The following is a 16489-nucleotide window of genomic DNA, read 5'->3' as shown; positions in this document are numbered from 1 at the left end:
ACTTCCACATGGCCCAATTCTCAACTCAATTCCAAATTCAGCATTCCAGATATGATTACCATAGTGACCAAGAGTTTGAAAAATATGAGCAAAAATGTAAATGCAGTAGCTCATTGAGTCAAGGGTGGGGTGGAGACAGAGAGTTTATACCAGCTGATACAGCAGCAGTGCTACAATTTGACCAAAACCACTGCTCCTCCCATCCCTGGTCCTTGGTGTTACTGCCCTGCTGTTTTCCCCCATTACTAGAATACCCACTCTGCCAAAGATCTCCAGCAGTTCATGGATCGTTTTAGCAAGGCCTGCCAAGATTTTGGACTGACAATCAGCCTGAAGAAAACACAGGTCATGGTTCAGGATGTGGACTCACCTCCCTGCATTGCAATCTCTATGCATGAGCTGGAGGTTGTCCATGACTTTGTGTACCTTGGCTCAACGATTTCTGACACTCTTTTGATACTGAGCTAAACAAACACATCGATAAAGCAGCTACCACATTTTCCAGACTCACAAAGAGAGTCTGGTCCAACAAGAAGCTGACGGAACATACCAAGATCCAGGTCTACAGAGCTTGCGTCTTGAGTACACTTCTGTACTGCAGCGAGTCATGGACTCTTCACTCACAACAGGAGAGGAAACTGAACGCTTTCCACATGCGCTGCCTCCGACGCATTCTCGGCATCACCTGGCAGGACAAAGTTCCAAACAACACAGTCCTGGAACGTGCTGGAATCCCTAGAATGTATGCTCTGCTGAAACAGAGACACCTACGTTGGCTCGGTCATGTCGTGAGAATGGATGATGGCCGGATCCCAAAGGATCTCCTCTATGGAGAACTTGTGCAGGGAAAGCGCCCTACAGGTAGACCACAGCTACGATACAAGGACATCTGCAAGAGGGATCTGAAGGCCTTAGGAGTGGACCTCAACAAGTGGGAAACCCTGGCCTCTGAGCGGCCCGCTTGGAGGCAGGCTGTGCAGCATGGCCTTTCCCAGTTTGAGGAGACACTTGGCCAACAGTCTGAGGCAAAGAGGCAAAGAAGGAAGGCCCTTAGCCAGGGAGATAGACCAGGGACAGACTGCACTTGCTCCCAGTGTGGAAGGGATTGTCACTCCCGAATTGGCCTTTTCAGCCACACTAGACGCTGTTCCAGAACCACCATTCAGAGCGCGATACCATAGTCTTTCGAGACTGAAGGTTGCCAACAACTAGAATACAAAGCTATGCTGACAAAGTGGTTCACCTAGCCTTGCTGGGTTAATCCAAGCATCCCTTACATGGCAGTTAAGTGGCCATGATAAGATTCCTAGGGCATAATCATTAAGTGCAAGCCTACACCTGTATTTACAGTACCTGAGGATTTTAATGACAAATAGGTTTGCCAGCTGGAGGATATCACTTGAGCTGAAAATGGTGTAAACCTCCACATGAATCACTGACCCTTGGAAGTGAACTGAAAGCTAGTTCAACAGTAGGGGGGGCAGAGGTGTGGAGAGAGGTTTCATTTAGACTAAGAGTGGTATTCAAGAGAAGACAAGGCGGAAATAGAAAGTCTGATGGAGTCTGGGCAAGGTGAGGGACAGAGCTGGAGTGAGAGAGAGAAGGTGGAAGGCAGATGGAGAATGAAGTGAGGTGAAGGGGAAATGAGAAGGTGGAAAAAGAGAAACTGACAAACAGTGAGCAGGGCAGAGGAGAGAAGTGGAAGAGAAGGGGACAAATGACAAAGAAGGCAAGACAACTGGCAAAGGCAAGTTGGAGACCAGGGCAGAGAGTGACAACAACTGGGAGGAGATCTGAAACCCGCACAATCACAAGGGCAAAGCTAACCTTACAGACAAATGGCCAAGCGAAGACAGGTTGAAAGGAGGAGGAGAGCAGTGCAAGAGGTGAGGATTGGGGACAAGCATTGAAGGAGAAGAACTGACAGTGGGTGGAAGCAGGCAGGCAGGTGCCAAAGGCAATGGGAGGTCACTTAGGAGCAGAAGGTAATGGGAAGAGGCTTCAGGGTCTGGAGAAGCTCTGTGCAATGGCCCATGGGAACAGGCAGAGACAAAATGTCAAAAGAGCAAGATGTATAATTAACAAGAGTGTCGACATGAGCCTCTATGACATGAGCCTCCCAATGGATTATTAGGGCTGAGCCTCCTAGGGATGCTGATGTTATGTTATCACATCCCAACCCCTATGATACAAGCTTTCAGGGACGAGATACATGTATTAAACCCCAAACACCAAAATATGCATTTTCAGCTTCAAGAAGGTTGAGACAAAGTTATACAACTATAAGATAGCAGATGTCATTAATTTAACCCCTTGCTTAACATTCATTCAGAAATTTACAACCCAATCTTATCTAACTCCCCATGTGGCAATCCAGTGGCATCAGTGCAGCACCCACTAAATCCCACCAGGGAGTTTCAGCCTCAGGGAACGTTTGTAATTCTCTGCGGGCTCAGTGGGTCAGCCGGCACAAGTCCGTGTTGACCCATGAAGGCTGATCAAGCCCAAGAAGCAGCAGGCACTGCTGCCGCCGAACCTGCCTCCTTCCCAGACCCAATCCACTCTCCTTCCTGCCCCCATAGCTGCCCCATTCCTCCCACCCCTGTTCCTGGGCTTGATCAGCCTTCGTGGGTCAACACGGACTTGTGCCACTTCCCTCCAACCTTCTACATAGCCGGAGGCAGACATCACTGGTCCAATGCTGCACAGACCCTTATGCTGACCAGTTCTGGCGGCAGCCCGGCCATGCTCTCCAACATTGTCGCATTTGCAGTAGCCGAAAAACAAGTTACACTACCAGAACATGGCTTCCAGTGGCATAACCACCATATAGGATTAAAATAAATAAATAAAGCTCAAACTTTAGCAAAGTCTGATGTTTAGCATTATGCAGAATCTAATCCTAGAGTGCTGAACTTGCAAAGATGTTATTTCCACATGAACTATAAATCAAGCAAAGAACTACACACAGAGGATATTTTTAGGAGGGGCAGTAAACAGATCAATACCACCTGAAAATAATATTGATGAATATGAAATTCATGTGTTGAGGCAGAATGCCAATCCCTACCGTACCATCAGCACCATTTCAGCTGAAATTCAGCTGCATTTCAATATAGGCTCTGTTTTGCATAAACTGACATTAATATTTTTACAAGAGGGAACAAATGGTTAGGTTTCTGCTGAGGCAGTGCCAGGCCAGGCTCGGTAAGCTCACTGCTGGGTCTGTCTGGAATACCAGTCATGGGTCTGCAATGGAAGAGGAGATGTGCCACTGGGGGAAATAGGAGGCTAGACTAGATGGTCTTTTGACTTGATCCAGTAGGGCTTTTCTCTGGTTCCTACAGTATTGCTGAGAAGATAATGAGGCTTGCCCATGGTGTGATATACCTAATCCCTATGAATATTATTCAGCTGAGGTCACAGACTCGAAGGAAAATGAGGGCAAAGGGCTGGGAAGAGAGAATGTTATTTCGGTCAACTTCCATTAATTAAAGTGTGTTTAACTGCTACCCAGCGCACGGCAGCAGAACGGTGCCAAGCAATGTGTGATTTTGCAAAAGGCACGCACTATTCAGCAAGGATGTGCTTTGGGCTTCAGAATACACTTGACATTATACCTATAATGTATCCTATGGGCTTCTGAGCAAAAGCCTTGAAAAATACAATTTGTGATATGTCCCTGTAGAGCCAAGGGGAGCACTCATAGAATTCTCAACAGCATGAAGCTTGTTTTGCGCACCATAACATGCTTTCTTTCTGGAATCCTACATTCCAAGTCTTGTTTTCTAGAGCATGTGAAACAAATGTATCCACACAGTGGCTTTCAACACATGGGTGATTGTAATTTCCAAATGTGTAGCAGTCTTAGAGGGTCCCTTTTCCCAGGAAAACGTATCATCCTGAAAATAGCATACAAGTATATGCAAAGGTGGAATCAAGGGGGAAAAAGTTTCCTTACTCTGGGAAAGACCTCTGCAAATGCCCTCCCACCATGGGGTGCAGTGCACATCTCATTGGTGCACAATGCATCAACAGAGGGTGGGGGTGATTGATTTGGGGCCTGAGTCTCTGTTAACCACGTGTAACCATGTGTTACTGTTAACCAGTAAGAGTTTAACAGCCTAGAAGTTGGGACTTCAGGAGATGGAAGCTATTGTTATGCTGCTTCTACTTACAACATTTTAAATGTGACACAAAAAGGAAGCTATGCTACTCTGGGAATTAGAAGTCAGGTCTTTTTATTTCTCCTTTCTCCAAGACAGGAAAGCCTCCCCCCCCCCCGATATTACAACCTATTTTATCCTACCTCACAAGCTTGTTGTGAGGTCAGGCTGATAGACACATGTCCTCATCCTATACCCCAGCATTAGTGCTGACGCAGCTATGTCATGGAGGCACACACTGCATACACTGATGGTGAGGGGGGCAATAAGGAGGCCTCCTCAATGTAGAGAATGTTTGTACCCTTACCTCTAGGTAAATTCCCTGTTCCGCAACCTGTCTTCCCTGACACACCTCTCAGTGGACCCTATCACTGCCCCAATCCTCTCCCTCTCTGCACCATTAGTCCTTCTTTCTGCCCATCCTGTGCAACAATTCAGCAGCACCGGCGGTATCCAGAACAGCCACTGCCACACGGCTCTTGCCATTTGCATTAGTGGCCTGGCAACATGCAACAATGTGTTTCAGTTTGCAACACACTCTGAGTTGCAGGAATGCAAGTTCTGGAAGTACAATCAGGGAATAAGATTGGGCAGACAGTGATTGATAGGTTCAAGATAGCTCAGTGAACTTTACAAAAATTTGAATCTGGGTCTTCCTGGTCCTGGCCTAACATGCTAACCACTACCCCACAGAGGTAAGCTAACTTTGTGGTGTTTCTAAGCTATAGAAATGAAACTAAATTTCTTAAATATGGATTCTTTAAATAAACACTAATACCTTCCTTGGTTCCACATGGGGCTATGGCCCATTCTACCAAAATTGGAGACACAGAAAGCAGCTGACTAGAGAAGATTAGAAGCTGTCAGATTAAAATCTGGCTGCACCTGCAATGTGAAGATGTACTTTGTTGCCTTTTGTTCTCAGGGACAAGTTCTGAAGCATGTGTTTCAAAGCTTTGGAATCTGCTTTTGGAGATAAACAGCTTGCATCTGTTTGCGTTTCATTGCTCTTATGATGGTGCATCATAAGCTGCATAGTTTCCTTTTTAGCCACAGCTAAATTTTGACACATCCTGCAAGCTAGAGGACCGAGTTTGCTTTCCACGAACACGGACAGGAGGACAAAAGTGAGAGCTCTTACACTCATATCTGGGCTCTGTATTTGCACTAGCAGAAGACGTGACTCAGAATTAACATGAGTAGTTGAAAAGGAAACAATCTTATGCTACTTTTTTCATCTAGGTCAATTCCGCCAATGCAGACTGGCAGCTGATCTCTAGGGTTTCTCACAGGGTCTTTCCCAGCCCTACCTGGAAATGCTAATGTTGGAATCTGGGACCTTCTACATCCACAGCACCAGCTTGACCACTGAGCTGCAGTCTTTCTCCAAAGGCAGAAGCAAGCAACACTTTTGCAATGGGAGTAGCAGAAGCCAGGTATATCCAGGCTAGAATCTACCTACAGCTTAGGGCAGAAGAAACAGTTCAGAAATGATGAGATCCTGGGCACCCCTTGCCTTCTTGAACACTGGAACGCATCTACATGGATCAGGTAACTCCATTAGCTCTTAAACAATGTCATTTGCTAAAGGGGAAATCTCATAAGTAAGGATCCCTGGTAACTTTCAGCAGTACAAGACTCCAGAAGAATAAGTTAGCAAACACTCAACAGCTAGAAATGTGAGAAGTGAACTTTGTACTTACAGTGATTTGGAGTAAATTATCATCACCAAAATCAAAATTAAATGAACTTGAGTATGAGACCTTGCAGAGGCATTTCATCCCTAGCTTCAGGTCGTGGCCTTTAAACCCATTTGCGAAGCGCTCAACAGGCTCAGCTATTACATTGACCTCACTGCTCTCAAAAAGGCGGATTTCATTCCCAGTGCTCCTTATCACCTTGGCAGCAGTGTAATTGTGGTGAGAAAGAATACACTGATATGTTTGATCTGTGAACCTTTAAGTCCTGTAAAGCATCCACTTCCATAAACTTTGGAACATGATGGACTTAGATGCACATTATAGCCTTTGTTGTTTTAATCTCAATTCCCTGACTGATACAAATTGCCCTGAATATAAATTACTTCAGGCTTTATTCAGAGATTAAATGAATGCATCATCATCATCATCTATGCTTCCCGTGCATTTGTTATTTCTTTCATATTGATCTTTGTAAACTTTTGGGGGCCAAATTTACATTACTGAACTTTCTGGGGAAAAAAAAAAATAACAGCACAGTATTATCAATCCTAAACTCAAACACTGTAGAGCAGTATTTCTCAGACTGTGGGTTGGGGACCACTAGGTGGGTCGTGAGCTAAGTTCAGGTGGGTCCCCATTCATTTCTATATTTTATTTTTAATATATTAGACTTGATGCTCCCATGGTATGTGACTGCGTTTGTGGAAATGTTACAGATCTGTACTTTGAACAGGTTACTCTTTATATTCTTTTAACAATGATAGTAAATGGGACTTACTCCTGGGTAAGTGTGGGTAGAATTGCAGCCTATTATTGTTAAAAATTTTCCTGCTTGATGGTGTCACTTTCAGGCACGATATCACTTTCAGTGGGTCCTGTCAGAGTCTCATTCTAAAAAGTGGGTCCCGGTACTCGAAGTTTGAGAACCACTGCTCTAGAGTAATTTCTACATTACTAGGGTATTTATTTGTGCTGGAGGAGTGTAACATGCCAAAGATCCTTTGGAAGTACTGCATGCTGTTTTAAAAGTTATATTTCATATTCTGAACAAGTCCTTTTTATATCTTGGTCTTCTCAATTTCTTTTGAAATAGAACTTGCCAGTTAATCATCTCATTGATTGTCCCACATTTCAATAAAAACAGGAGTATGAAGAAAATAATGGGTACAATCCAACTGCAGCTCTATCTTATATGGGGCTTATAGTGGAGGATCTTGCAATCCACTGCCAACAGTCCTGGCTGATGGCATGAAAGTTGTGCTGCAGATGTGTATGCTGGAGCCACCAGCACAAATGACTGGAGACCCCCCCCCCATGCGAGACAACAGTTCTCAGACACCCCACTAGAGTAGGTAGGTTGGCAGCAGGGGAGGCTTGGGGGAGAATCATGGGCATTTCAGGGTGGGGATGGGTTGGGCAGGAGGTGGGAGGGGGCGACCTCCATAGAAGCTTCCCACACACAGACCCTATAACCCTTTCCCTGGTCCAACCTGCCTCCTGAGTTTTCTTAGAGACCCACAGGAGGTCAGGCCAGGGGAGGTACATAACAAAGATATTTGTATACCTCTCCTGGGCCGACTGCACCCTCCCCCCAATAGCATGCAGTGTGCGCACCATCTATGGCACTGCATGCAGTGAGCTGGTGGTGGTAGGATTGGCCCCTAAATTTAAGAATGTGAACTCCTACTGGATTCAATGGGGAAATTGCTCATTAATTAATATGAATGGGCCTTCAAAGTGCTTCACTTTGCACGGATTGTGCTCATTGTATTTTTATAGAAGGATAACATCCTACAACTATCAATGTCCACATTGGAAACATTACACATTTTAGCTGTACGTTACAGGTACATTACAGGTATTGCAAGAAACAACTTAAAAAATGTACCAAGACGAAACAAAATATAAAAGGAAGTTCAAGAATGAAACAAAAATAGAAATGTACATTTACGATTATTGAACTCATCCAGGATTGACATTATACTCTCTTAGAAAAAGTAAATGGTTAAGCTACTTATGAACTTTTTTTACCTCTAATATAGCTGGAAGAAGACAAGTAAATAAATATTTTCATTATGTAGGGGAAGTTAGCCTTAAAAAATAAAACAGAGCTGTATCTGAAGTTCCCATCTTGTCAGATGGAGTTCCTCTAGAAAATACTCCATTCTTAGGAGATGAACCTTAGGGAACAACCATAAGAGGACTTCAGGGTGCAATCTACTGAGTACATAATAATCCACCATATACATAATATGACATGAGCAGCCCAATCTTAACGACAGTCTGGCGCTGTGATCCAGTGGGGCCAGCGCAGCCTCTGATGCATCCAGTATGGGAACAGAGGCTGCTGGAAGTTCCTCAGGGGAAGGGGACTTTCATTCTCTTACTGCAGGTAAAGCCCTAGCAGCCTCTATGGGGCTACTCAGATCTGTGCCAGATCTACAGTGGGCGAAAATCCAAACTGCTTAGTATTGGGATTCCAAGCCCAGGAAGAGGGATAGGATATGGCGGTAGCCCAAACAGCTCCCGTCCCTGCCTCCCCTGCCCCAGAATACCTCCCTATCCCATCCCGTCATCTCTCCACTTCCCAGGGGAGAGCACAGGCTGCTGAGTGGTAGTGGCAAGACAGCACAGGCCTTGCCACAGGCCTCCATTCTGCAGCGCTGTGCCTTGTGACATGTTTGTGTCCCATTTCTGCTCCCACTGCTGTGCTGGTTCCCTGACCTGCTGCAAGGCGTTTTCCTGTGCTTTTATGGCAGTCTGTACCAGTGGAATGCACCTTCTGCCGGCACAGGCCTTGGTTAGTACTGGGCCATATTCTGAATCAAGTTAATCTCTTGCAGAGATCAAGTGAATCCCCTTTGGATGGGCAAAGGCTTGTCAAAAAATATTTTATCATTCAGCTCCTTCACCAGAAAATTGGAGTCTGGTCAAAAGTGTACCAAGTTAAAAAAAGATAGAGAGGCTCGTCCCAAGAATTATAGATTAACAAATTGTTTTCCATTACCATCAATAAGAGCTGAGCAAAGTGCAATACTACAAAGGACAATAAGAATGATAGAAAAATACAACCCAGATCAGTAGAAAACACCGCAGGTAAAATCTTCCAAGAATACCCTGTGGAACTTAGTTAAAGACAGCAGAGCAGAAATTATATCCTGACTTCAGATTTATGTTCCTAAAATATGCACATAATTATTCTCCAGAATTGTCAACCATGCACTCAGTGTAACAGAGATAGTATAATGACATTTGAAACACCTGTCAGAATTTAACATTAACACAACATTAAATGCAAATGTTTGCTTTTTGAGATCAACTACATAGGAAGTTATCATTGCATTTTAATAGCACCTGCATAAATACTACTTCATCCACAAATGGATAGATCTTAAAATATGTTTATGCTTGACACCTGCCCTACAGAATCTGAGTCACAGTCACAACATAACATCACAACATAACTAAAACCAAACATCCTTCTCTCATAAGATGTTATGAGATAGGTCAATATCACTTTAACCAACTACCCATATGCCTTGTTCAGTCAAGAGAGTATACAGAAAGCCATTCTTAAGGCTGCCCCAAAATTGATGTCTCTGTTCCTTGGAGATCCATAAAATCTGAGCATCTTTCAGAAGTGCTGGTACACTTGGCAGGATTCTGATAGTCACAAAGAAGCCAATTTGGCTAGTGTTTTGATGACCTATTATCTATTAAGTTTCTGTATGAGATAATAAAAAACTTTAGTTATTTCATTATTCTATCTCATTTCCAATTGCATGTCACTTTATAGCACCTCAGCTTGGAGGTGAGACAGCAATGTCAATTTCATCACCAGAGTGCTAGGTAGTCTGGCATATTCCAGTACACTGAGTAGTTTTACCCATTCAGTTGCTCTCTCTTGTTTTGGTACCTTGCTTTTTTGGAGGCACACTCTGTCTCTGGAATTATGCCCTCTTCATTTCTTTTAAAAACAAAAGATGCGAATATACTGTGCAGGAATACTGAGTGTTTATCAGCAATCAGCCCATACTGCTGGCTATCATAGTTTATCACCACATAAAAGGATGCGTCACAAGGGCTGATCTGTGCACAGTAAACTAAATTATTTGGGGCAGTTCTTGTGGTTATGACAAACATATCGATCACTCTAGGAATTGCCAGCTTAGTTCAGCCATCTCTGACCTCCATTAAATATGCCTCCTACTGAGAAAAAGCAGAATTAGCTATGATAAGGTCTGCCTTCCCATCAAGAGGATCCATTTAAAACTTTGTTTCAAGCTGTGATTAACTTATCATCAACCCCTTATTTCTATTTATAGTGAAATGGTATTCTACTCTCTCCTCAAAACTACCCATTTCTATTTCAAAGAACTACCAGAACGGGCTGTATGTGGCACTAGCCAGTTGTTGCTTTTTTTAATTTGTAGTCTCCCATGGAATCGCAGTGTTCCTCCAAGTCTGCAGTACAATTAGCACCCCTACTTTATCCTTCTCTGTTTTTTTCTTGCTGATCATATGTGACCTGTTGAAATCTAGAGACGTGCCTCTCAAGAGAAGATGGAGCAGCTATCCACACATGTGGTCACTGTTATACTGTTTCGATTACACAGCCTTACAGAATGGAGGGTCAGAAAAGTTTTTACCAAACTTTATGGTGATTTGATGTGAATTTGGGGTGCTGATTCCAAAAATGGCATCCATTTTGCCCTATCACATCTAGTTTTGGAGCTATAGTATAGCTTCATTGGTGAATGGTTCAAGCAACTTCCTCATGAGGAAGCCATGGTGTAGGCTTCCTCGTGAGGAAGCTGCTTGAACCATTCACTGAAGAGTCTATGCCCTGTCTCTAAAACTAGATGTGATAAGGCAAAACGGATGCCATTTTTGGAATCAGCACCCCAAATATAACCAGGAATTGGTGTAATGTTTAAGGAAGCAAAATGTGTGTTAACCTGTGTTATCAACAGTTTTTCTTCATTAATAACTTTGGGTATTTAAACACAGGGAAAATGTAGAACGACAACTGTGAATGATGATGTCTTGTAAATTCCCTTGAAAGTGTAAGTGAACAGAGCGTGGCCATCCAAGACTAAACTGCTCATTGGGAAGAGCCCTTAGTTTTCATTTGCAATAATTTCAATTTCCATCCTTTTAACCTTTTGCATCCATTGTACTTTAAAAAGCTATTCCAAAAACCTGTGTTGAAAATTGGTCGTAATTTGAATGCTTAAATTACTCAGTAAAAAGTTTATTGAATTAGAAATTGATCTGGTCAATGGCGAAATATATTATATGGCATTAAAGAACCTCGGCTGTCACACTGGCAGCTATTAACCAGCCTCAACAGCACGCCTTGTAAATGGATTACTTGCTCTTTATAGGCCTCCTGGCTACCATACTTTCTCCAGGATCCCATAGTGAGCTAATTGACTTATGCAAAACATCAGAGCAGCAAGTGGCTAAGCAATGAGGCTAAACTGTATCATCACTGAATCTTAGATAAAAATCTTAAAGAACGGCACCAATGACAGCTGAATTGGTATGCTGTCTTATATTTCAAAAAATGTCCCTGCCTGTCTCATAAACAATCTCAGCAGCAAAAAGATAAGGCTATTTCAGCAAAACAAACCTTCAGCTTCCCAATTACAAATGACCACTTTGAGGGTCCCTGGAGAGAGTCACTCCATCTAATGTCTCATTAACAGACCTTTTGGAGTATACAAAACACTGCACATGTATGGTTTTGTTGTTGTCCTTAGAGCAGCCCTTTAATGTAAGGAAGAACTATAATCTCCATATCATATCTGGGAACTGGGGCTGAGTGAATTCCAAAGCTCACCTGCTAAGCTCATGGCAGAGGCAAGATTCCAACCATGGAAAAGTTCTACCAGCCCCATCTTTTAGCCACCAATCTGCACAAATTGCTAAGACATTTGCTGTGTGTCATGGTGAGCCCACTGCTCAAGAAGCACACGTTCAAACCTTTCTTGGGCCCATGGAACTAGTTCCTGGGTACAACTTACTGATGACAATTGAAGTTCACAAAAATTCTCTTTTTGGTCCTTAGCAAAATATCAAAATACAGTGTTCAAAGTATATTTTATTTTTTAGTGCAAATGCAACATAATAATAAAATAGCATTGCATAATAATAATAATAATAATAATAATAATAATAATAATAATAATAATAATAATAATAATAATAATAATAATAATAATAATGCAACATTTAGTGCAAATACAAAATAATAATGATTTCTATTTACATTTGCACATGAATCCAATAACCATTATTGTTTTACCAGATACTGGCTTTGTGCTTTGCAATAATCAATACTTACTTACTATTTACTTAAAAAATTTTTATCCCACCTTTCCCATGCCAAAGCACATGCCCAAGGCAGCTCACAAAACTCCATAATGCAAATTAGAATATTACAACCATAAAAACAATTAACAACAGTTACAGTGGTTCCCAACTGTGGGTCCATGGCCCACCAGTGGGTCATGACCCAATTTTTGGAAGGTTGTGAAACTGACAAGACAGATTAGACTATATGTGCATCAAGGGTTAAACAATCTGCTACTGGGGGGGGGGGGGAGCAAGTATAGCCACAGAGGCTTCAGCAGCTGGTAAAGTGAACCTTTTTTTAGGTGAGTCCCAATACTAAAAAATTTGGGAACCACTGAAGTTCAAAGAAAGTAGTTTGTGTGTGTGCTATAATAATATTATATTATGAACTTATTGAAGTTCAAGAAACTTATGTTCATACTTTTATATTAAATCTCATACTAAACTCACTAGTCACTGTAAAATATTGTGCATGTTTTCTCTCCTTCCAAATCCATGATCATAAGAAAAGTTTTTGTTTTTTTTTTAATTGTGATTTTAAAATGCAAATAAACACTTAAGTATTTCCTTGGCAGAAAAAGATATTCATTAACAAAAGTAAAGCTCCGTTCAATATACACTTAATCAAGAAGAATCTCACACTAGGTAAACTTGGAAATTTGAAATCTCCTAGGTAAATTACTATCATTGAGTTTGATGAAATACATTGCAATAATACACACACGTGACTTCTGTATTGTAAACAACCACCACCAGTGTTTGTCATTTAAGGAACATACCCAAATGCTTTCCTCTTGACTATATTGCTTCCAGTTCCTTCCACTGTCACTAAACATCAGGAGGTAGCTTGTTACCCAGTCAGAACTCCCATATCCACCTTGGGTAGCAACAGCTTTGATTTCTGTCCTCTCACCAAGATCGATCTGGAGCCATTGATATTTGTTTGAGATGAGTGGAGTCCAGCCACCAGCACCTTTCATGGAAAAGACAAAGGGATAAAATAAGGAATTAATTCTTTAAGTCCAAATATGCAAAAGCAAAATTTTATCCAGAAAAAGTACTGATATTGAAAAATGCATATAATTTTACACCAAAACTCTATAAACATGCCCAGATATTTAGTGATGGTTTAATCGATGTCATGTTGCATTTTAGAATGACTAACAGTAGAAAAATATTAGCAATGTTTGTCCGAGAAGATTGCTGCTTTTGAGAATGAATTTTCAATATCTATTGGGCTTTATTACAGGAAGAGAGGTTTGGATTGGCTATCTGGAAGAAATTCTTAATTGCAAGAGCAGTTCCACAATGGAATCAATGTCCAAGAGGTCTTCAAGCAGAAGTTTCACGAACACCGCTTGAAGATGCTCTAGAAATGATTCTCCTGCTTCAAGCAGGGAGTTGAACTTCCCACTCTGTGACTCTAATATAGTTGCACATACCAATTGTCTGGGCACAGTCCAATGAACACTTGACAATGAACACTGGACAACACACGTGGGAGAAAGGGACACTTTATTAGCATTTTAATACAGAAAAGGAGGCTGAGACCTGCAGTTGCAGGGGCAGCGAAACCCCTGCGTGGTGCAGAGGCGGGACCACTGGGGGGCCCCAGAACCAACTCTGTCCCCCAGGCAGGATGTGCACCCGACTCCAAGCTGCGCCCTGTTCTTGGGCGACAGAGCTCATCCAGGTCTATCCCTTAAGGGGAAGGCAGCCGGACCACGGGCCGTGCCTCCTCGAGCCTCTGAGCTTCTGAGGAGGACCCCCACAGTCCCGGTCAGGGCCCCAGTCCATGTCCTTGTACCGCTGAGCCCCTGAGGACTCTCCCCTCTCTCAAGGAGCAGGGGCAGCATACCTGCTGGCGGGGTGTCGACAGAATGGCACCCCTCTCCCACTGGGCAGGGGTAGCACACTCGTTAAGTGGGTTGGTAATAATATCGCCCCTAAAGCAGTGGGGGCCGAGCACCCGTTAAGCATGCTGTTAACAGAAAAATCCTCCCTCTCAAGGAGAAGGGCCACAATCCTGTCAAGCAGGCTGGTAACTGGACATCACCCCTTTCCTAGGGGGAGTTGCAGAGCACCCATTAAATGGTTGCTAATAGAACGTCCCCCTCTCAAAGAAGAAGGGGCCACAAATCCGTAAGTGGGTTTGTAACCAGACATTACCCCTCCCCCAGGAGCCCGGACAGTGTACCCATTAAGTGGGCTGGTAACAAAACATCACCCCTCTCTAAGGAGAAGCGGCGACGCGGCTTGTTAACAGAAACCTCCTCCCCTCTTCCAAAGGCCTAGGGGCATTATGCCCACTAAGTGGGTCTGCACCAGAACACCCCCCTTCTCTGAAAGGAGTAGGCGCAGTACTCCTGGTAAACGCGTTGTTGACAGAACACCACCGCCCCCACAGGAGTCGGGTAAGCACACCCGTTAGGCAGGCTGGTAACAGATTGCCATCCTCCCCTAAGGATAGCAGGCATGTTAAGCAGGTTGGTAATGGAACGCCACTCTTCTTTTAAAGGCGTAGGGGGTGTCGCACCTATTAAGCAGGGTGCTGCGGGACATATCTCCTTTCTCAAGGAGCAGGGGCAGCAGGCCCACCAAGTGAGTTTCTAAATGCCCTGCTGATGCCCAGGGAAAACATAGTATTAAATGCACCGGCACGTCCCCATCCACTCAATTCCTTGGGTGCTGAAGCCTGGCCAGGCAGCTTTCAAAGCGGCTCCCACATAGATGGAGTGCATGTTGTAAGCAATCCGAGATGGCCAGGGGCTCCCCATGAGCCTCTAAATATCCTCTGCAATTAATGAAGTATTAACAAGGAGGAGGTCAGGTGCCTGGGAGGAGATCACTGTGGGTGGTTGGACTAGTGTAAGCTGGGCCACCACTGCACCATCGTCCATGCCCCTTCTGGTCAGTCTCATCCATCTGCAGGTGCCAGTATGTTGTGTTAAGACTCAACCTGCAATCATCATGCCACATTGCTTGTTAAGGGGGGACGCAAACCTGGATTTGGCAAGCAGCTCATTGGGGGGGGGGGAATGCACCCCCTTAAAGATACCCAGATACTAGGCTGCCCGGTGAAGCCTCACCAGCCAAAGGGCAACGTAAGCAAATTTCATGTTAATCCTTGCACCTGATGCTGGGGGTAGCTGGCTTGTGACCATCAGCAACTATAAAGGCGGCTTTACTAAAAACCGCCGGTATCTTCAATATTTTGCAAGTCCCTAGCGTAATCCCGCCATTCATTCTTGGGCCTAACTGAAAGGCCTCGTTATCTAGCACCAGTAGTGAAGTAGTGAAGGCATGAGAGACAAAAAAAAAGGGGGGGGGAGGACCTTCCTTTGGGAATTGAGCTGACCTGCCAAATCTGCTGAACCTGCATGTACATAAGAACATGAAGAACAGCCCTACTGGATCAGGCCATAGGCCCATCTAGTCCAGCTAACTGTATCTCACAGCGGCCCACCAAATGCCCCAGGGAGCACACCAGATAACAAGTGACCTACATCCTGGTGCCTTCCCTTGCATCTGGCATTCTGACATAGCCCGTTTCTAAAATCAGGAGGTTGCGCATACACATCATGGCTTGTAACCCGTAATGGATTTTTCCTCCAGAAACTTGTCCAATTCCCTTTTAAAGGCATCCAGGCCAGATGCCGTCACCACATCCTGTGGCAAGGAGTTCCACAGACCAACCACACACTGAGTAACGAAGTATTTTCTTTTGTCTGTCCTAACTCTCCTAACCCTCAATTTTAGTGGATGTCCCCTGATTCTGGTGCTATGAGAGAGTGTAAAGAGCATCTCTCTATCTGCTTTATCCTTCCCATGCATGTCTTCCACTGGCAGCTGGATCTGAAAGATTATGCCACCCATGCTCCGGGCGCATACTGGTCGATGTTGAGCCAAGGTCTCAGAGGACTGCGCTCAGAGTCCAGGTGTGCCCCTGAGTCATCTGCCAGGATGCTCTGCCTAAAAGGGGGAAGAACTTCAGCTCTGTCCTTATTTATTCAAGAGACATGCTGGGTAAAAGTGTCTGCATGCTCATTTCAAAATGCCTAGAGAAGTGAAGCTCTCTCCAGACGCTTGCAACCAATGCTGGTTGCAACTTGGAACTTACAAAACTAACAAAATACCTTCATCCCAGGCCAAGAAACTAGCAACTACCCTGCTGCATTGATTGAATGGTGACCGATGGTCAGGTCGAAGGCTTCAACCAATGAAGTAAATGGGGGGGGGATCTAACTGGTGCTGCTCCCCTTT

General features: G+C 43.9%; 1 protein-coding gene across 1 annotated transcript in view; it reads right to left on the bottom strand.

Annotated features, from left to right (window-relative positions):
- Positions 1 to 16489, bottom strand: part of CNTNAP4 (contactin associated protein family member 4) — a 278158-nt gene that overhangs the window by 164101 nt on the left and 97568 nt on the right. Inside the window, exon 3 of the mRNA XM_066613747.1 lies at positions 13006 to 13199. Within this exon, the coding sequence (XP_066469844.1) occupies positions 13006 to 13199 (194 nt within the window). The remainder of the gene's footprint in view (positions 1 to 13005; positions 13200 to 16489) is intronic.

Source organism: Tiliqua scincoides, chromosome 2 (genome assembly GCF_035046505.1).
Source record: "Tiliqua scincoides isolate rTilSci1 chromosome 2, rTilSci1.hap2, whole genome shotgun sequence".
Lineage (NCBI taxonomy): Eukaryota > Metazoa > Chordata > Lepidosauria > Squamata > Scincidae > Tiliqua > Tiliqua scincoides.
Note: the sequence above shows the minus strand (reverse complement) of the source record. Positions and strands in the feature narration are given on the sequence as shown.